The sequence below is a fragment of the Syngnathoides biaculeatus genome, chromosome 14 (genome assembly GCF_019802595.1).
Source record: "Syngnathoides biaculeatus isolate LvHL_M chromosome 14, ASM1980259v1, whole genome shotgun sequence".
In the NCBI taxonomy this organism is placed as follows: Eukaryota; Metazoa; Chordata; class Actinopteri; order Syngnathiformes; family Syngnathidae; genus Syngnathoides; species Syngnathoides biaculeatus.
The window spans coordinates 3,422,349-3,444,134 of record NC_084653.1 but is presented as its reverse complement, the minus strand read 5'-3'; the positions used below and the strand labels follow the sequence as shown (position 1 = coordinate 3,444,134).

General features: G+C 45.8%; 1 protein-coding gene across 4 annotated transcripts in view; it reads right to left on the bottom strand.

Moving 5' to 3' along the window:
- The window catches only part of man1a2 (mannosidase, alpha, class 1A, member 2), a 153,679-nt gene that overhangs the window by 116,134 nt on the left and 15,759 nt on the right, over window positions 1-21,786 (bottom strand). For 3 of the 4 annotated variants that reach the window (XM_061842304.1, XM_061842307.1, XM_061842308.1), the window contains one exon: window positions 9,370-9,631. In XM_061842304.1, coding sequence (XP_061698288.1) covers window positions 9,370-9,631 — 262 coding nt within the window. Of the gene's footprint in view, window positions 1-9,369; window positions 9,632-20,703; window positions 20,824-21,786 lie in introns of all 4 variants that reach the window. The other variant, XM_061842309.1, reaches the window with a different exon arrangement.

Here is a 21,786-nt window from a genome sequence, read left to right as displayed (position 1 = left end):
AGCAACTTTTTTTGTGAAGAAGAAAAAAAAACAAGCAATGGTCTTTGATCGTTGGTGAGATGGAAAGATTACTTACGTTATGGATCAAGGATAGGAATCAACGCAGGCTTAATATCATAAGCGGTAGGAGATGGCTGGATGGATAGATAGTGTTGGAAATTCCCTTGGTCTAACCACTGCCTCGGTGTGCTATGGCATTGAGTTATTGAAACCCAGATTCCCTTGATTCTTGCAGTTTGTCCCCTTATTTTGGGGTCTGTTGCTTCTCATTTTCCTCTTGATAACAGCCCAAAGATTCTCAATGGGGTTTAGATCTGGTGAGTTTGGTGGCCAGTCAAGCACTCTGATGGCATGGGTATTAACCAGGTTTTGCTGGAAACCTCTTCTTGTGGAAGATGAAATCGACATCTCCATACAGATCCTCAGCGGAAGGAATCATGAAGTTCTTGAACTTTCCAGTAGACCGTTGTAGTGACCTCGGATTTCAGAAAGCAGAGTTTACCAACATCTGCACTGATCATGACATCCCAAATCATGACTGGCTGTGGATATTTCACATTGGACGTTAGGCAGCTTAGTTTCTCTTTTTCACCAGTCTTCCTCCAAACCCAGAGACTATTCCAAAAAAAATGAAAGGCACACGTTCCTTTCATCAGAAAAGAGGTCTTATGAGCACAGCCCAACAATCTAGTCCTTCTTCTCCTTGGCCCAGTTGAGACGCTTCCTTCCTCAGGCTCAAAAGTGGCTGACCCAAGGAACCGACAGTTGAAGCCCTTCTTCCTGAATGCGTCCAAATGTGGTGGGTTTTGAAGTTGTGATTCTCACCTCACGCCACTCTTTCTGGATCTCTGAAAGATTATTGACTCTTCTCTGTTTGATAATACACTAAAGACAACAGTCATCTATTTTGGTCGTCCAGCTTTTCTTGACACATTTTTTTCCTTCCACGAGACTTTCCAATGATATACTTGGACACAGCACTCTGTAAACTGCCAACCTCCTTCGCGATTAATTTTTGTGGCTAATCCATCAGGGTTCATACTCAGTCTGACCCAAAAAATTTAAGGGCTTTTTAGGGGCATTCTTAGGGGCTGAGACGAAAAATTTAGGGCTGACACGGAAAAAATATAGGGCCGACACGAAAAATTTAGGGCCATCATGGGAAATCAAGAGTAAGGAAAAAAGACTTACACAATGGTGCCATCAACCGTTCTTGGTTCATCAAATGTTCCAGTACCTCAGTACCTGTGACACTGATCACCTGTCGCCCCTTGTGGTAGTTCTCATTGATATGACCATTGTCAATGTCTTCACATAACAGTCTACAGAAAAACAGATTCTAACTACAATTGCAACTATATACACAAATGTCTTCTACTGATGTCTGTCTCAGCACCCCTACTCTAGCTCCTTGAGCCTACCCAGTGCCTCCTCTATTTGTTGCTGCAGAGGTGCCAAAGTGGCTCTCTTGTCCTTTGCTCTGCCTCTGAGTGCATTGGCCTCGGTGATAAACCTCAGATTCCTCTTTTCTTCTGCCTCCCCACACTGCCTGTCAGCCTTTTCAATAAGCGTAGATATGTCAGTCTCTATTCTGGCTTTTTTGGCTTTGAGGCAGTAGAGATGAAAAGTGGGCAGCGATGCCAAATGTAGCCAGGTACAAAGTTTTCCTTTCCCCACAGTTGTAGTTTTTAGCAATGTCATTGTCTGGGAACATGACTGCAAACACTTTTGAATTATTTTCACAAGATTTGTAACTGTAATGGCTGCAGATCACTTTTAAAGTCCACACGATCTCTGCCTTTAACGAGTCCATCTTCGTGTATTGAACTACGTTCATAAAGCCTGACTTCTGGCTGGTTGAAGTCGATGGCTGGACAACTGTAGGTGCACATTAGGGATCGCAACCAGTCACAAATAACCGGTTATAACCGGTTTTCTAAAACCGAAACCGTAATCGGACTTTTGAAATCAGTTAAAATTTCCAATCATTTCTTCCGGTTCCGGTACTCCACATTGCGCTATTTTTTCAACATCATTTCCACTTTTTTCAAGTTTCGCTGTTAGAGTAAAGTTGGACTCAAAAGAACATTCAGTTAAATCAAAGAAACATCAAACATGGCATCGAGGAAACACTCGGTATACTTTCATGCCCTTTCTGAAAGTCTGAAAAAGAAGAATGCCAACATTAAAACATTTTTACAAAAAAAAAATAAAAATTTAACTTACACGAGTGCGTTGTTGAAAGCCACATTCAACAAGCTTGTTTGTCAATATTGTATACAAACTACCCCATTACCGCGGAGTAAATTAACGATCGATGGTGTAGTGCCGGAGAGAAGGAGTCTGAGGCGGAGTGTCGGACACAGGAACAAAACTTGTTTTATTGGGAGACATCAAAACACTACTCGCATAACGGGGGGAACTCTGTGAACTCGTCACTCCGGAAGAGCAAGAACAGAAACAGTCCGTGCGGAACCCCGCACCCCAACTCGAGGTCCCGCCGGTGAATTGTGTAATCACCCCTATGGTACCGTTTTTAAAACTGGTTAATCGTTTTTTTGTTTTTTGTACTGTTCGGTTAAAACCGGTTATGAAAGTAATCGTTTTTTTGCGATCCCTCGTGCGCATGCACTGCGAGTACCACTGCCTGAAGTTGATGCTTCACTATCTTGATATTTTAGAAACAGATTCATACCAACAGAAGATGAGAGAGTCTTCGCCAAATCAGTGTCTCTCCTCTTTTTCCGGTGCGACTCCAGCGCATTGACGCCCATCTTTTCAAGCTGGTAACTCTGCTTGCACAGATGGGAGTAAGACATGTGCCGATCTTTTGGATCTCGACAAACCCACCTCCCAAACTCCTTACTTTCAACCCAAGCTTCTTGAAAAATGCACTTCCCCGTGATACAAGTTGGATCGATGAAAGAACTACGCTACGTCGTAACGAAGACGAAGTGAAATGCCTACTCACGGAAACAAACAATGGAATATCGACAAAATTGGCGACTAGTTGTCAACACAGTGACTTCCGTTGACAATTTCCGGCTGATTTGGACGCCAGACAGATAGCTATTTTTTTTTAAATAAAAGATTAATTTATTTTTTAGGGAGAATTTTGGCGGTAGAGGTCCTCACTTTGATTTTTTTTTTTTTAATTTAAGGCCTTTTTAGGGGCTTGACCGGTTTTCGCGGATTTTAAGGACTTTTAGGAGCCCCTAAATGTACCTTCAAAAATTTGGGGGTTTTTGGGGACTTTTAGGGCCGCGTGCGAACCCTGTCCATTCTATTGACGGTATTAATAATGTTTTTTTCTTGTTCAAATGTTTTCAAGTCTGCAGTCTTTGCCATTTTGAGCCCAACTGAGAGTTTATTTAGATGGTATGTTACACACAGTTTAAAATCTTTATGGCCGGCCTGCAAAGTTGAGGGTGATATGTTCACAGTATTATAATGTGCCTGAACTCCCTATTTTCGGGGTTTTATGAGCTGGAAGTCCCAATCATTTAAAAAGATATTTAATTGTTTAAATTGTGGGGCATGAATTTCTAATCTGTGAACGTACAACTTCCATCCATCCATTTTCAACACCAGTTTATAAAGGTTGCGGGGCACTGGAGCCTATTCTAGCTGGCTTCAGGTGAAAGGTGGACGACACCCTAAACTAGTCACAGGGCACAAAAAGACAGGGACAACCATTTGTACTCACATTCACACCATCCCTGAGTGGGAACTGGTTCCCAAAGTCAGGCTAGTGTACCACAACACTATGGATGGATCCGTCAGAATGATCGACAGCTCCCTTTTGACCAATCAATGAGCTTCATTTTCTTAATTCCCCCCATGCTGCCTACAGCCGCGATCCTTTACCCACAAACAAAGAGAGCGCATGGTTACTTTAAGCCTCTGAGTGTGTCTTGCTTATATCCGATTCAGAAATATGGTGCTTCGATGTGGTTGGGGAACTGTCATAACCAGAATGCAGAGTTGGACCCAAATGCACGACTCGGGAAACGTGGAGGTCAGTTCGGGAAATATCTTTATTTAGTCCAGAGTCGGTAACCAGGCAGGCAGTCCACGAGAGCAGCAGTGATAGAGACGTCAGGCTCACGGGGTAGGTCGGGAGACAGGCAGGGGTCGGTAAGCCGGGAGTCGAGATAAGAGTCGAGGAAGTGCAGGAACGAGGCATCAATGGCAACGATCTGGCAAAGCCAGACTGTCCGCTGGGTCCTATAAGTACTGCAGGTAATTACTGGGGATGAGGCGCAGGTGTGCGTCTCCTGATTACTCCAGGTGTGTCGGGGTACCTGCACAGCCAGGGCTGGATCGGCAGGATCATGACAGTACCCCCCTCCTTAACGGCCGGCCCCAGATGGCCCAGGCACCCCAGGGTGGGATGCGTGGAAGTCCCAAATGAGCTTGGGATCTACCTCGAACCGGGACGGGATCCAGGAACACTCTTCCGGGCCGTATCCCTCCCAGTCCAAGTACTGTAACCCCCTCCCTCTACAGCGGGACGACAGGAGCCGACACACTGAGTACACCTGGCCTCGATTGACCATGCGGGGGGACCGAGGGGGCTTGGCCATAGGGACTAACGGAGACGGGTGAGCTGGCCTGAACAGGCTCACGTGGAATGTGGGATGGACTCTCTTCAACTTGGGGAGCTTCAGGGAGACAGCGACTGGATTACTTACTTTGGTGATGGGGAACGGACCCACGAACCTGGGAGCTAGCTTGCAGGACTACGTCCGAAGTGGAAGGTTCCTTGTGGACAACCAGACGCGTTGTCCCACCCTGTATGTCGGTGCCCTCCTCCTCTTGCGATGTGCCGCAGCCTTGTAAGTGCTACCCATTCACAACACCATCTCTTTGGCTACTTCCCAGGTCTTTGAACCTAGACAAAACGTCAATGTAAAACGAAACCGGGTGAAGAATAGAGCACATCTGGCCTGACAGGCATTCAGCCTCCTGGCAGTCCTGAGATATTCGAGGTTTTTGTGATCGGTTAGCACCAGGAACAGCACCTGGGACCCCTCCATAGCACCAGGAACGGCACCTTGGACCCCTCCAGCCAATGCCTCCACTCCTCCAAGGCTGTCTTGACTGCGAGCAGCTCACGATCCCCAACATCATACTTCCGTCCGGAGTCAGTCTTTTGGACAAGAAGGCGCTTGGGTGTAGTCTCCCATTTCTCGCACTCTTCTGGGAGAGCACCGCCCCCATCCGACGTGTCCACCTCTATGTCAAATTGTCTCTCCAGATGATGCAGGATGAGGACCGGAGCTGACCTAAACCTGGATCTGACCCTGCTGAAGGCCGCCTGGCAGGTTGCGTCCCACTCAAATGGGTGGTGAGGTGAGATGAGCGCGTCCAACGACGAATGAACTTACGGTAAAAGTCGGCAAAACCGGTGAAACTCTGAACCTCCCTGGGGTTGGTAGGAGTAGGGCACTGGAGGATGGAGTCGACCTTCCTGGGGTCCATGCGGATCTCTCCTTCTGCTAAAATGAAGCCCAGGAACGGGACGGAGGGCCGATGAAATTCGCACTTCTCCACCTTGATGTAAAGGTCATGTCGCAGCAGTTGCTGTAACACGTCTCAAACGTGTATGTCATGGGAAGCCTCGTCTGGGGAAAAAAAAAAAAAAAATCAAAATATCGTCGAGGTAGACGAACACGTGCTTGTTTAGCATTTTGCGCAGTACATCATTAATAAAATTTTGGAACACCGCCGGCGCGTTGGTCAGACCAAACGGTATCACCAGATATTCGTAGTGGCCCGTTGGTGTGTTGAAGGCTGTCTTCCACTCATCCCCTTCCCTGATGCGCACCAGGTGTTACGCATTTCGTAGATCCAGTTTGCTGAAAATCCGGGCCCCTTGCAACAACTCAAACGCCGTGGTGATCTGGGGAAGAGGGTGTCTATTTTTGACGGTGATGTTCAATCCCTGGTAGTTGATACAGGGCAGATTATGGTTGTGGCTCCCGCAGCTCTACCGGGGCGACCTGCGGATTCCCCTCTTCTGGAGCCAAGAAGCAAGCCGCGCCGCACTCTGCACCCCATGCTATGATTTGGCCGGTGGACCAAGTGATGTGTGGCTTTTGTCTCTCGAGCCAGGGCCTCCCCAAAATGATGTCACTGTTTTGGGAGTCAAAAACGTGAAAAATTATGGTCCGTCACTTGGCACAAGAATTTTCCGTTAGCTGCATAAGTGTTGCGGAGCCGCTGCGTCCAGAATGTCTCTGGGCCCGACAGGTCGACGACAAGCGGATTTAGCAGATTCACGTCTGACCGGGAATCTATGAATGCAGGAGCCGTGCAGGTACGTCCACTTGCGCTGATCATAATCTGAAGCAGAGACTGATTCAAGGTAGCCCCAGTGTAGTTGACACTCACCGGTGTGGATATTTTGAAAGCGGGGCGCGTTGGCCTGAAAAGGCAGTGGGCCACTAGGTGACCCAGCCTTCTGCAGACCTTCTCGTCAGCGTCGTTGCCGCTGCTCAGCCAGGCTGTTGAACCTCCCGACTTACATAGGCTCTGTCTCAGATGTCGGCAACGGTTGGAGAGCGGGCTGTGGCGCAAGGACTCCTTGCTCCTCCTCTTGTAATGCGTCAACCCATTTCCCTGGATCGCTAGCCTCTGATCGATCCTGAGGGTCAGGGCGATGAGTGAGTCCAGGGTAGTGGGCAGTTGCACTGCGATGAGATGGTTATAAATCCGCGGTGAGAGTCCCTGAAGGAAGGCGTCGAGAAGAGCCTCCTTGTTCCACCGACTCTCTGCTGCTCAAACGCGGAATTCGATGGCATAGCCTGCTACGCGACATTGCCCCTGCCGAAGCGTGACCAATGAAGCCGCCGCCTCGCGTTCCGGGGAAGCGTACTGGAACACCTACATCATCGCCCACACGAAGAAGGTCCAGGGGCAGCAAGTCTCGGAATTGCTGCATCATTCAGCAGTAGCCCAAGCCTCCACCCTCCCTGTCACATGAGATATCACGAAGGCAATCCGTGTGCGGTCAGTAGGGAAGGCGGAAGCCTGTAATTCAAAATGGCGATCACACTGGGTGAGGAAGGGCTTAACATTACCAGTGTCTCTGGAGAACCGCTCGGGCTGAGAGAGTGGCGTGCACACCAACCGCTGAGCATCCGTGACCGGCAGGAAGGTGGGCAGGGACGGGCCTGGAGTCGGAGCGGCGGTGGGCTTTGTCGGACAGATGTTGGTAACGCTGGTCCTGGAAGTGAGCCATGGTTCCAAAGGAGCGCCTATTTTGAGGAGTTCTGATTCGTTACCTGGAGAACAGCCTCCTGTTAGGCCAGGCGTCTGCCCTGGATCTGAAGGGAGCGATGGATCTCAGCTGAGTCAGCTGGGTCCATTTCCGGCCAGATCGTTCTGTCATAACCAGAATGCGGAGTTGGACCCAAATGCACGACTCGGGAAACGTGGAGGCAGTTCGGGAAATATCTTATGTCAAGAATCGGGAACCAGGGAGGCAGTCCACGAGAGCAGCAGTGATAATGACGTCAGGCTTACGGGGTAGGTAGGGAGACAGGCTGGGGTCGGTATGCCAGAGTCGAGATCAGAATTGGCGGAAGTGCAGGAACCAGGCATTGATGGCAACGACCTGGCAAGGCCAGACCGTCTACTGGGTCCTATAAGTACTACAGGTAACTACTGGGGATGAGGCACAGGTGTGTGCCTCCTGGTGACTGCAGGTGTGTTGGGGGACCTGCATAGTGGCTAGGACTGGCAGGCTCATCACAGGAACCTGTAATGGAGATGAGCGTTATCCAGAGAGATTGCTGGGAGGATACCTGATGCGCTTTCCCACCCACCTCAAAGCGTAATTTACAGTGAAGAAAATAAGTATTTGAACACCCTGCTATATTGCAAGTTCTCCCGCTTAAAAATGATGGAGCAGTCTGGAATTTTCATTGTAGGTGCATGTCCACTATGAAAGAGATAATCTAAAAAGAAAAATCCAGAAATCACAATGTATGATTTTCTTAATGATTTATTTGTGCTGCTGCAAATAAGTATTTGAACACCTATCTATCACCTAGACTGGTTAGTCCGCCTTTAAAAGTCCATCTCCACTCCATTTATTATCCTGAATCAGATACGTCATTAGCTGCATAAAGACACCTGTCCACCCCATACAATCTCAAAGACTCAAACTTGTAACATGACCAAGACCAAAGAGCTGTCCCTGACACTGGAGACAAAAATGTACAACTCCACACGGCTGGAAAGGGCTACGGAGAAATTGCCAAGCAGCTTGGTGAAAAAAGGTCCAATCTTGGAGCAATTATTAGAAAATGGAAGAAGCTAAAGATGACGGTCTATCTCAATCAGAGAGGAGCCCCATGCAAGATATCACGTCGTGGAGTCTCAATGATCCTTAGAAAGGTGAGGTACAGCCTCGGACTACACGACAGGACTTGGTCAATGACCTGAAAAAAGGTGGGACCACAATTTTCAAGGTGACTTTTGGTAATGCACTAAGATGTCATGGTTTGAAAACATGCATAGAATGTAAGCTTCCCTTGCTTAAACCACCACATGTCAAGGCCTGTCTTAAAATCGAACTTTTTGGTCATAATTCCACTAACCGTCTTTGAAGGAAGATGAATGATGAGTTCCATCCCAAGAACCCCATCCCTACTGTGAAGCATGGGGGTGGCAGCATCATGCTTTAGGGGTGTTTTTCTGCACATGGGACAGGACGACTGCTGCTCTAATGACTCGCTCATAACATGCTACGGCCACATTGCATCCGCCATTTTGATCGGTAGCTTGGGGTGCATAGCAACAGTATCTAAGTAGGCGTGGCTGAGGGAGCCTGCGCCAATCTATTCATTAGGGATGAAAGTTCAACTTTTTGAATGGAATTATGGAAAGAAACCTTTCGATGATATTAATTTTTTTAAGGGTCTGTATGTCTCCTGGCTGGCCTGGGGATGCCCCATGATGCTCCCGGAAGAGCTGGATCAAATGGCTTGGGAGAGGGATGTTAGGGCTTTCCGGCTAACGCTAGTATCCCCAGAACCCGACCTCAGATATCCAGAAAAAAATAGATGGAAAGATGGAGAAGACTGAGGGTAGCATACAAAAACGGAGCACTCCAACCAAGTGGAGACTGTGGGCTATCATTATTTGTTTTCGTTGTAGCTCTGTATCCTTAAAAGGGTACATTGATACAATGGTGACAAATGTGACCGATCAATAAGCAATCAGCAGTTACACATATACTGTAATATTATTAACCTGGTAAATTTAGTACCCTGGCTGACAGGGTACTAGTAAGCATACCCACTTTTGCCAATGGAAAAGCAACAAAGTGGACATTAAGATTATGACCGATCTTCTTACCTCTCGAATCTTGTTCCGTTTCTGTTTGACTTCAGGCTCGATGGGCTCACCATCACCAACACCCACCACCTTCGGCATGGGCACAGGTGGCAAGGGCTTTGGTCCTGCATTCTTTTTCTTCAGGTCCTCTAACACCTTGATCTTCTCCGTCTGGATCTCAGTCTCTTGTTCCTCACGTGATTTCCGTAGCTTTTCCTTAGCCTCCTGCAGTGCCCGCTCATGGTCGGCACGAATCTTGCTCCGGAGGCTCTCCTCGTCTTCCCTATAAAACACAGAAAATCAGTTAAAGAGAATATTCTCTTTATTCGGGCAGCTAATTAAACTCTGCAAAGCACTGCAAGCAAGCATGCCTAAAACCGAATAAACTACATCATTTACGAGAAAAGGTATCTTTGTCATGATATACTCACTGTCTCGCCTCTGAACATGTCCAAACCACCGACGTCTGCTCTTTCGAATCTTGTTTCCAAAACATCCAACTTTGGCTGTCTCTCTAATTTCTAAATCTTTCCAACCTGCTCACTCCAAGCAAGAACCTCAACATCTTCATTTCTGCCACCTCCAGTTCTGCTTCCTGTCGTCTCTTCAGTGCCACCGTCTCTAATATGAACATAATGGCCGGCCTAACCACTATTTTATAAATTTTGCCATTCATCCTACCAGAGACTCTTCTGTCACATAATCATACCGAACACTTTCCGAAAGCTGTTCTAACCTGCTTGGACCCATTTCTTCACTTTCTCACTATCTCTTCTCCCTGTAGCCTCACTCTTCCCCCTCAACCATTCTCATTTACGCACATATTCTGTTTTATTTAGGTTAATCATCATTCCTCTCCTTTTTAGTGCATTCCTCATTCTAATCATTCCTCATGCTAATTATTCCTCCATCCGCTATTTCATAACCCCATGAAACCATACTGTTGGTCACAGATACTTAGTTCTGTTTTGAGTCTAGCCTCCACTACTCTTTCCCATTACTTCATTGTGTGGCTCATCCTCTTTATTCCTCTATAATTCCTACAGCTCTGCACATAGCCTTTGTTCTTAAAAATGCAAAGTAGCACACTTTTGCTCGATTTTTTAGGCATATTTTCGCCCGCTAGTGTTCTTTTGAATAAGTTGGTCACAAACTCTCTTTAGTACTCTCAGTGTCCCACTTCGTCTTTGCTATTCTCTTTCCTTGTATGACTTCCTGTATTTTAGGGTTCCACTACCAAGTCTCCTTCTCCCCTTTCCTACCAGAAGACACACCAAGTACTCTCCTGCCTGTCTCTCTGATCACCTTGGCTGTAGTAGTCCAGCATTCCAGGAGCTCCTCCTGTCCATTGCGAGCCCATCTCACCTCTTTCCAAAAGGCCGCACTACGTTTTTCCTTTCTCAGCTTCCACCACATGGTTCTCTGCGCTACCTTTGTCTTGTTAATCTTCCTACCCACCACCAAAGTACTCTTACACACTCTCCTCTACCACTACCTTACAGTCAGTAACCTCCTTCAGATTACATGATGTAATACATCATCTGTACAAAATGTAATCCACCTGCGCACTTCTACCTCCACCATTCTAGGTCATTCTATGTTCCTGCTTCTTCTGGGAAAAAAAGTGTTCACTTCTGTCTTTTCCATCCTTTTTGCAAAGTCCACCACCATCTGTCCCTCAAAGTTCCTTTCCGGGATGCTGTACTTACCTATCACTTCAACGCCCCCGTTTCCTTCATCAACATCTCCATTACAATCTGCACCAATCACAATTCTCTATCTGGGATGCTAAAAAGTACTTCATCTAGTTCCTTCCAGAATTTGTCTTTCAACTCTCGGTCACATCCTACCTGTGGGGCATAGCCGCTAACCACATTATACAAAAAACCCTCAATTTCAAATTTTAGTCTCATCACTCGATCTGATACTCTTTTCACCTCTAAGACATTCTTAGCCAGTTCTTCCTTTAAAATAACCCCTACTCCATTTCTCTTCCCATCTACTCCATGACAAAATAATTTAAACCCTGCTCCTAAACTTCTAGCCTTACTATCTTTCCACCTGCTCTTTTGGATGCACAATATACCAACCTTATCATCATGTCAACCAACTCCTGAGCTTTTCCTGTCATAATCCCAACATTCGAATTTCCAACACTCAGTTCTAGGCTCTGCGCGTTCCTCTTCCTCTTCTGCCGACGAATCTGCTTTCCTCCTCTTCTTTGTCTTTGAGCCACAGTAGCTGAATTTCCACTGACGCCCTGCAGGTTAATGGTCCCAGGGGCAGGCATTGTTAACCGGGTCCACGACTGATCCGGTATGGTATTCTTTAGATAAATGATCATATTTGTTTGGCACAGTTTTAGACCAGATGCCCTTCCTCACAAAACCCTCTGCATTTATTCGGGCTTGGGACCGGCCTACAGATTGTATTGGATTCTGCCCCCGTAGAGCTGCATTTAAAGCTTTACAGCAAAATTTGGCAAAATGTCAGCATATTTATTTGCACCTGTTATTGTTACCACTGGCTTCATAGGCTACATAATTTGTTGCCTGCTTGAAAGCCATATTGTATTAAAAGTACGTGAACATACATTAAGCATCTTTGAATGAATGTCCTCCCTTGAGCACCGGTGATGACTACCACGTTTTTCCTCATTTTGCTGTCCACACGCACCACCTCACCCCCAAATATTGGGGCAAGCTATTGTTGCATGCTGGTGCGGCACGAAGGACCTCCATAGTGCCGCAAAGCATGCTGGGAGCATGTAAATAGTGTTTAAAGTGCATGTTTTGTAATTATTTAATGAGACTGTTTTGTTTTATTATTTGTTAGTTCAGCTACTCTGTTTGGTGTGGTGTGATAATTTTAGTTTCAATGTGACACTGTGAGTGTTATCAGTAATGAACTGCCTACACATGCAGTGTGTGGGGCAATGTAAGCTCTTTCTGCTTGCAGACATGAAATGCAATTGTTCCTCACTGCCTCGTGAGCACCATCATATAGTAGCTTACATATATGCTAAAACAGTTGCTGGCATGCATGCTCACAGTTTAAACAGTGTGTTTAAGTGTACTTTGTTGGAAAAGTCACAAAACAGCATTTGCACATAAGGTGCACCACATTGTAAGCCGCCATGTTTAATGTGGCCTCCTTGTCTATTTAGAAGAGAATTTAAGACCTTTACAATCGCGAAAACAATAGATTTAAAATTTTTAAAAAAACTTATAGACCAAAATCTGCGAATATGCGGGGCTGTGAATGGTGAACCACGAATGGGTAAGGGCACACTATTTGAGGAATTTAAATAGATGGCACAGTGACTGAATGGTTCAGATATTTGAAGTTATGAGGTTAAGGGTTAGAATCCGGGCTTCATCTTTCCAATGCTGCATCACTTTCTTTCTGGTACTCTGGTTGCTTCCCAAACCATGCATGTGAGGTTGCTTGTCCTCAAGAATCGGGCTGTGAATGTGTAAGTGCAATTGGTTACAATTGTTTGCTTGGTAGTCAATATGTGCCCTGTGATTGGCTGGCGACCAGGCCAGGCTGTACTTTGCCTCACGCCAAAAGTCAGCTAAGATAGGCTGTGTCCAGCATACCCGTGACCTTATTGAGGATAAGTAGATGCCATGGAGAACTCAAGAGACAGACAGTAAATAGGAAGCAAGCTTGTGAGAACTCGGATTTATGTTCATATGTACAGTAACGTCAAAAGAGGCCAGGATTGGTCAAACCCACTGTTAGTCAATCGATGCGTCCGATTTATGTATTATTGGCCATACCGGAATCAAGTGACAAGAAGTGTGATAGGCTGACGTTTTGTTTTTTATGTTTTTTTTTTTTTTTTTTGGGGGGGGGGGGGTCAACGAGATCGACCTAAACTGTCACTGGTAGATCATGATCGATGCATTGGGCACCCCTGTATAGTTATTTCTTTTTTGTGTGTGTGAGACTTGTTCAGCTGTTCGAGCAAGTAGAATGGAGAATCTGTAGCCTCTTTATGCCGGAACAGTTTTACTGTGTCACAGTTGAGTTTTTGCGGTTCCTCTATGATTTGTTTATACTTTAATCAAAGTTTTATTGAGGATCATTGTCAATCACCTCAGCACAACACAATTTCTAGAAAAAATAAGACAAAGCTCCAAACTGTAAATGGAATGAGAGAAAAAAAATCATATCTACAACAAAGAAAGAAATGTGGATCTTTTGTGACTGTAGTGCTTCCTGTGAAGGAAGAAGAGGAGGACAAGATAGGACAGGACAAGGAGAGGAGAAGAAGCTTGCAAGACAAGACAAGGATCGTGAACCCAACAATACAACTACAATGTTGTGGGACTGACAGTTAATTGTAGAGGACTATATAAGAAAAATATCAGTGGGGTGATTCATACCCTCTTTATGTATACATTTTTGTTGCAAAAAGTGCATAGCCCTACACCCAGTAAAAGAACACCAAGGGTGTGTGGCTACAGACATGCAAATAAATTCGCACCATTGTGCATGCAAAATGACAAAGTGTCAGAAATGTCCAATAATTGCTGTGTCCACAACATGGAGGCGATGGACTTCACCAAATCAATCAGAGCAACCCTGTGGTCAGGACACGTCACGCCAACCCAGGATGCACTGCTGGCCTCCCATTGCACCCCAACAACTGGCCACCGGCAGTAGCTGCAGGAACACAATACCATCACCCCCCCCCCCCCCCCCCCGAGCCACTCACACCAGAGGCCAGAGATGCGCCCTGTTCCAGCCCAGCCCACCCCAGCCCATCCAAAGAATGGGAGAAATAGGAGTACCCAATATGCAAATGATGAGGGCTGGAACTCAGGGGCCAGACACGGGGCATGAGAGGGGAGACCACACACCAAGCAGCCATCCAGCGCAGGGGGCCTGGCTTCAGGAGAACTGCCATGTAGCTAAGTGCAAAACCGACATACCCTATTACTATGCCTGACAGGTCTCCGACTGGAAGTCACTGGCCCTACCCGTGAATCCGAGCCCCCAAGTGGTGTTGTGCATTTAAAATCTGGAGGGCCAAAGAGGAGAAAGCCGGTAAGGTCCCCAAGTGGTGTTGTGCATTTAAAATCTGGAGTGCCAAAGAGGAGAAAGCCGGTAAGGTAGGGGTGCCAAGCATAACTGCGGAACCGCTACAACCCCCACCCACACCATCCCCCAGAGATTGGTGGATGTGGTGCATTTCAAAGAACAGAGGGATAAATGTGTGGAGTGCATTTAAAATCCAGCGGGGCAGGAAGAGCTGAGGGGCAGGGCGCTCGGACCAAGTAACAGCCAAAACGTGCTAGAACCCGGTCCGACAATCACAGCCTCCAATCCCCATGGAAGCTCCCTAAGAGCCCTTTGACATTGTTATGTTGCCAGATGTCCATCCTGAGTCAGGTCGCGGGGGAAGTAGCTTCAGCAGGGATACCCAGACTTCCCATGCCCCAGCCACTTCTTCCAGCTCTTTCAGAGGGATCCCGAGGCCTTCCCACACCAGCCGAGAGACCTAGTCTCTCCAGCATGTCTTGGGTTGTCCCCGGGGTCTCTTTCCATTGGGAGATGCCCGGAACACCTCACCAGGGAGGCGTCGGGGAGGTAACCGAATCACATGCCCCAGCCACCTCATCTGGCTCCTCTCAATGCGTAGGAACAGCAGCTCAACACTGAGCCCCTCCTGGATGACCAAGCTTCTCACCCTATCTCTAAGGGAGACTTAGCTCCCTCTTCACCACAACGGACCGATACAAAGACTGCATCACTGCAGAAGCTGCATAGATCTGTCTGTCAATCCCCCGCTCCATTCTTCCCATCGACTCACAACATCCTGACTTGAGGTCAGCAGTGTCCCAACCCCACTATACACAGTGTTGATGCTGCACTGCTTCCCCCTCCTGAAACGCCACCATCAGAGCCAATTCACCACCAGGTGGTGGTCATTTGACAGCTCTGCCCGTCTCTTCACCAGAGTGTCCAAGAGATGCGGTCGCAAGTCTGATGACACGACCAGCACCACGAACTGCGACCGAGAGTGTCCTGGACCCGTCCCCAAATGCAAAAGGCGGAGGGAGGTTACTCTCTCATTCACCAGGGTAAATGCCAATGTACAGACCTGAGCCGGAGGGCAATAAGTTTCCCCACAACTGCTCTGCGCCGATCACCGTGAGAAACTGAAGTGTCTGTGGAAAGGGAAGTCTGGGTATCCCTGCTAAAGCTGCTGCGCCTGCAACCTGACTTGGAGAAGTGGTAGAAGATGGATGCTCTTCTTGCACTTGTTTAGGGAACAGGATTATGTTATCTTTATATTTATGCCTGAGAAATGACACCCTGGTATAGAGATCGTGAGCATGACGTCACCGTTTGTTTACGGCGTCATATCACCAATCAAATAAAGCTGCTCAGCAGCGCGAGAGTCGCTGAACTGGAGCAGATTTTTCACAATGCCCGAGACCTGTTGTGCTGTTGGTTGTCACAATAGACGAGACAGTTCTTCAAATATATCATTCTATAGAATATCAGCTAAAAAGACTAGAAAAGATTGATGGATTTTGGCAATTAAACGGGATGGATGGTGCCTAACGAAATACACACATCTATGTAGAGAGCATTTCATTTCAGGTAGGAATTATTCTACTCAATCTCAAATTATTTAGAAGTATTTATAAAGCCAAATTGACCCCTTTGGGAACAATGCATATTTAAAAAGAAACAATAATAAACCCTCTGACAGAGACAGGTTTACGGAGGCGACGACTTCCTGTCCTAAGTTTTTTTTTCCAAATATAATTTGGTATTTGTATTGAAAAAATCTGAGTGGGTCCATCACTACGTGGGATTTATTCCTGATTGAGAGCAGATCAAAGGAGATTGGATATTATAATTGGGCCTGTATCTAGCCTCTGCAACGAAGTTTTAGCAACAAAGTATTTGTATGCGTTCAGTTTTATACACTTTCACTCTTCTGTGTAAATCTTGACGACAGTTGTCCAAGACAGGGAAGCGAATGAACAGTCGAATTTTTTTTATTGGCGAATGCGTGGTCTTGTTATATTGCAGAACAAAGAGACGACGCGCATATCAAACCATTCAACCTTTACTTCCACGTTGTAGAACACGTACCAGCAAACCGCTCTCAGGTTACTTCCTCTTCTCCTCCTGCTCCATTTGCTGCCAAGAATACTGTATAATAAATCTGTGCTTGAAACGCTCCCAGTTACCTGCAAGATTACGAGTAAGATGCATGGCACTAGCTGGACTTATCTTATCCATGATCATACATGAGATAAGTTACCGGAACGTCACAGCTTTTTGCTGCTTGTTAATTTCCAATTTAGTCACAGGATCCTTTTCTGCTTGTCCAATCTGTCATCAAGCGGAGGAAAAGTGAAGCAGAGGACGGCGCTCAAAGCACTGACATCAGCTGGACCTCGTCCTTGTCAGATGCTCTTCCATCAAAAATGTTGTTCACACACGCTCCTACCACAGCGGAGATGCGACAGACCACTCGCTGGTGCAGTGCAAGCTCAATTTGCAGGCAAAGAGGTTCCACTTCGTCAAAAAACAATGGAAACCCTGCATTGATGTCAGCAAGATGAGTCAACCAGACCTTGTAGAGCAGTTTGTACAGAGCCTAGAGATAAAGTTGGCAGCCCCGCAGCCCACAGGCTTTGCCATGGAGAGGTGGGAGATCCTAGAGGACACCATGGATTGCACTGCCTATGCCACCTTCAAGACGAAGACTGGTTTGAAGCCAAGGGTGCCGCAATGACTCCCGTCATTGCAGCCAAGTGTGACACTCTCATACACTAGAATTTTCCACCCAGTGAACAGAACTCGCAAGTTCCAAGGACAACCAGGCTCAAAGTCCAAAAGACTGCCAGGCGCTGTGCCAACAAATACTGGACAGACCTGAATGAAACGATCCAGACAGCAGCATTAACAGGGAACATACAAGGGATGTACGGTGGCATCAAGTAGGCCCTGGAACCACTGCAGAACAAGACGGCCCCCATCAGGTCTTCCATCAGGGATGTCATCATAAACAGAGGGCAACAGATTGCGAGATGGGTGGAACACTACTCCAACCTCTACTCCGTACAGAATATTGTTGCATCAGTGACCCTTGATGCCATTGAATGTCTGCCCATCATAGAAAAACACAACGCAGAGCCCACCATGGAGAGGGTGAGCAAAGGCATTGACTTCTGGCAAAGCCCAAGGCAGTGACAGAATTCCATTCCACCAGGTCAAGCATGTAACATGTAACTGTTCCCGCTGCACAATGTTCTCTGTCAGTGCTGGCAGGAAGGGGGCGTCCCACAGGAGACAAGGGACACCAAGATCATTACTCTCTACAACAGGGGTGGCCAACTCGTGGCTTTCGAGCCGCATGCGTCTCTTTGCTTGTTTTCATGCGGCTCTTATGAAGGCACTGTTACGGGAATTGTGACAAACTCGGGTGGGCGTGCGCATCGATGTGTGGGTGAGACAGGACTGCGCAGGCGTGTGCATCGAAAAAATGAGAAGGAAAGAAAGCAGCACAAGCAGCCGCAAGCGAGAGAGAATAAAAGTTTAGTGACGGCGATCCAGGAAAGAGTTGTGTTAAAAAGCCACCGAGCTTCAGCGGTGTAACAAGGGAGTTAACTCCAAGGAGGAAAGCCTCACCCCAAGAGAAGACGTATCTCTTACATCACCCGACCATGGTCAGGCGACCGTTGTAGGAAACTTTGACAGCATGAAAGTATATTGAATTTCAGGTTGTTTTTTTTTATGTGCATGCATGCGCTTTGCTCGAGTTCATTACGGTAGTTGTGAGCACGCTTTGCTTGTGTTTATTACAGATGTTATCGGTATTGTGGCAACAAGCTCAGTGCGTGTGGGATTGTGCATCGGCGTGTGAGTGAGACGGGACTCCGCAGGTATGTGCAGGGGAAGGGGGAGAAGGGAAAAAATAAACCCTACAGAGCCCAGGGAAGAGTAGCTTTTTTGTTCCTGCATCCCAGCTCAGCTGTGCAATGAGAGAAGAGAGTTAACCCCGAGGAGGATGACCTTGGCTCTGGTGAATACATCTTCCCTGCATCTCCTGACCATAGCTGGGTGACCATAACAGGAAAGGTGAACACGGTATTTACGTGAAACTGATAACCACGTTGAACATAGCCTGCACAGAGTCCTGCCCTCAACTCAGTGGAACACCTGTTGGTTGATTTTGCATTGACAGTGAACCAGGGCTTCTCATCCAATATTGTCTGACCTTACAAATATAATCCTGGAAAAATCATAATCATATCTATTTTGCCAAATACAGGATGTCAAAAACACAAGGAATTTGTCTCAGGGAGTTGGAGCTACTCTAGCACAACAACAGATGTATTTTTGAGACAAAGACATTGCAAGAACAGCCACGGGGCAAGTCGTCCCTTCCCTTGTGTAAGTGAGTCGCATAATGTCTCCAAAGACAAATGAAAAACACAAAAAACAAAGACAGTACTAGAGGGCACATAATAGAGCATTCCTCATGGATATGTCCAATCATGGAAAAATTGGCAAAAATTCTCATAAAGTCACTCCTGAACTTTGTTGAAAGCTTGCCCACAAGACTTGAAGTTATTATTGCAAAAGGCAGACCTTCACCATATTAAACCATATGGACTTAGAATGGGATATCAATTAAAACCTAATGTGTGTCAAGATAGGAAAGTGAATATTTTTGGCACCACAGTATATATCTTCTGTAAATTATCATGTTTAATGCAAACACCCCCCCCCAAAAAAAAAAACTGTCACAAGTCAATAATGCGCATTATATATAGGTGTTGGGCGGGGGGAGACTTACACACTTTATAGAAAGTATGCTGCTCTCTAGAAAAAAATCTTCTTTCCCATTCAGCTTGTCCCATTAGGGGTCACCACAGCGTTTCATTTTTTTCGATCTTATCCTATCTCCTGAATCCTCCTCTCTAACCTCAGGTCTTCCTTCACAACATCCATGAACATTCTCTTTGGTCTTCCTCTTGGTCTTTTACCTGGCAGCTCCATCCTCAGCACCCTTCTACCAATATACTCACTCTCTCGCCTCTGAACATGTTCAAACCATCGAAGTTCGCTCTCTCGAATCTTGTTTCCAAAACATCCAACTTTGGCTGTCCCTCTAATGAGCTAATTTCTAAATCTTTCCAACCTGCTCACTACAAGCAAGAACCTCAACATCTTCATTTCTGCCACTTCCAGTTCTGCTTTCTGTTGTCTCTTCAGTGTCACCGTCTCTAATCCGTACATCATGGCCGGCCCCATCACTCTATTTTACGAAAAAATAATTTTTCATTTTGTCTCTCGAAATGGCAGGGAAAAATGCACAGCTTAAAGAATATATGTGGATGAACACAGGACGTTTTTACCAAAGCGGAAAAGCTCTTTTTTTTCTGTTGAGTGTAACAGCCAGCCAGTCTACCTTTTGTGTCAGAAAACATCTATCACATTTCACAGCTTCAAATCTTCAGTGACACAGACTGTTGCTAACATCGACCTGGAATTCCCAAAAGCGACTGAACTTGGCAGTCACAAGTTAGTTTGAAAAATAAAACAGAAGAGCAGAAGCAGTTTAATAAAAATGCATCAAGTCAACTGGAAAGGAACATTCCAAGGGCCAAAACCCCATTAAATTAATGGGAATTTATTTTGAAAAATGCATTGGTGACATCACTGAAATCTTGTGTCCTGAAAGCAACAACTCTAAACAATTGGTATCAGACCTTCAACTATCCCGCCACATTATTGAACAGAGAATATCAGACATTCAAAGCTGCACTCAGACCTCCAATTATGTATTTTAGTGTTGCATTAGATGTGAGGTGTGACATACAAGACAAAACTTGGTTGAACAGGTAGTTTGTGAGAAAGCACACAATTTTATTATTTTTTTTAAATTACTGGCCTGTGATCTTAGTTCTCTATAGTAGTGGATTTCTTCTGTTATAATGTTAGTGTGTAACATACAAAATAAATCTTGGTGAGCAAAGTTATGTTTGTTATGACGTGCGTCTTTGCCATAACACAATAAAAAAAAAAGTGGCTCTTGATCTCTGACTGGTTGGGCACCCCTAAAATAGTCCATGAATGGAGTTTAAAGAAAACATAATGCACGATCTAAAAGTTGTAAAATGTTATATTGTTTTTCTTGCATTTAGTCCATCCATGAATATGAATCATTTTGCTATTTCTTTCAATGAAGGTGCATCACAATGATGTCTAATATTTTTTCTTTCAATCATATGCAGGCAGAGAAATGTCAGGACCTGTTAATGATTCATGTTAAAAGAACGAGACTAATCTAATGTGTGTGGTATCTGATACCTGTATTCAAGGCACCACCTGCTGTTGCATGCTGTCCACAGGGCCAGCAGAGAGAGCAAGCCGTGACTACATCAAATCACAGTGAGCTGATGTGCAAGAGTCCACCTTCTGTCATCGTACCTTAACAAAGGGAAAGAGCTATTCTTGAAAATGTTTTTCTGCACCATTATTTTGGGGGAGAACAAAGCAAATGTGCGTAAGATCACTGCTGTATTGTGATCATTAACAGCAAAATACCAACATTAAAATAATCACAACATACCAATGTGTTTGTAGTAGTAGTGATGGGTTATTTTCCAGACACAATGAATGAGAAACTCAAGGGCATCAATCAGATTGACAAATGCTGTGTCAAAAGGGCTTAAGACTAATAAAAGGTAAAACACATGTGACCATCTAGCACAGACCCAGGAATTCTATGGCCGCATCCGGCTTGATGGATGACCCTGTCTCGCCCGCGTAAGGCCAATCATCATTACAAAATGAGTTTTACCATACATGATTTGATTTTAAAAATTATAACATTTTTATTTATTTTAGTGGACGCACAAGTGAGCGTGAGCCATGAGTGTAGGTAAACTGCAACCAAATGAGAAGAACAGAAGTCAAAGGTAAACCTGTGTGCTTAATTTGTGTTACACAGGTTGCTCTGTTAAAAGATTTGAATTGGCACTAAATGACCAAACGAGGATAAACGTAGAAACCTGTCTGATGAAGAGCGCACAAAGGGAGGTTGGATAGGATAAAAAAACATGATCTCATTAGATTGACAGCCAAATTTAAGGTTCAAGGACAAGGTTCAAGAGAGCAGACTTCGATGGTTTGAACATGTCCAGGGATGAGTCGTGATTATAATGGTAGAAAGATGCTCAGGATGGAGCTGCCAGGGAAAAAAGAGCAGGAGGAAGACCAAAGAGAAGGTTGATGGATTTTGTGAGGGAAGACACGAGAGCAGTGGGTGTTAGAGAGGAAGATGCAGGAGATAGACTTACATGGAAATAGATGACACACTTTTGCAACCCCCCATGAAAAAAGATGAAAGGAAAAGAAGAAGATCCTGATTCGCTCAGGGAAACCAACCAT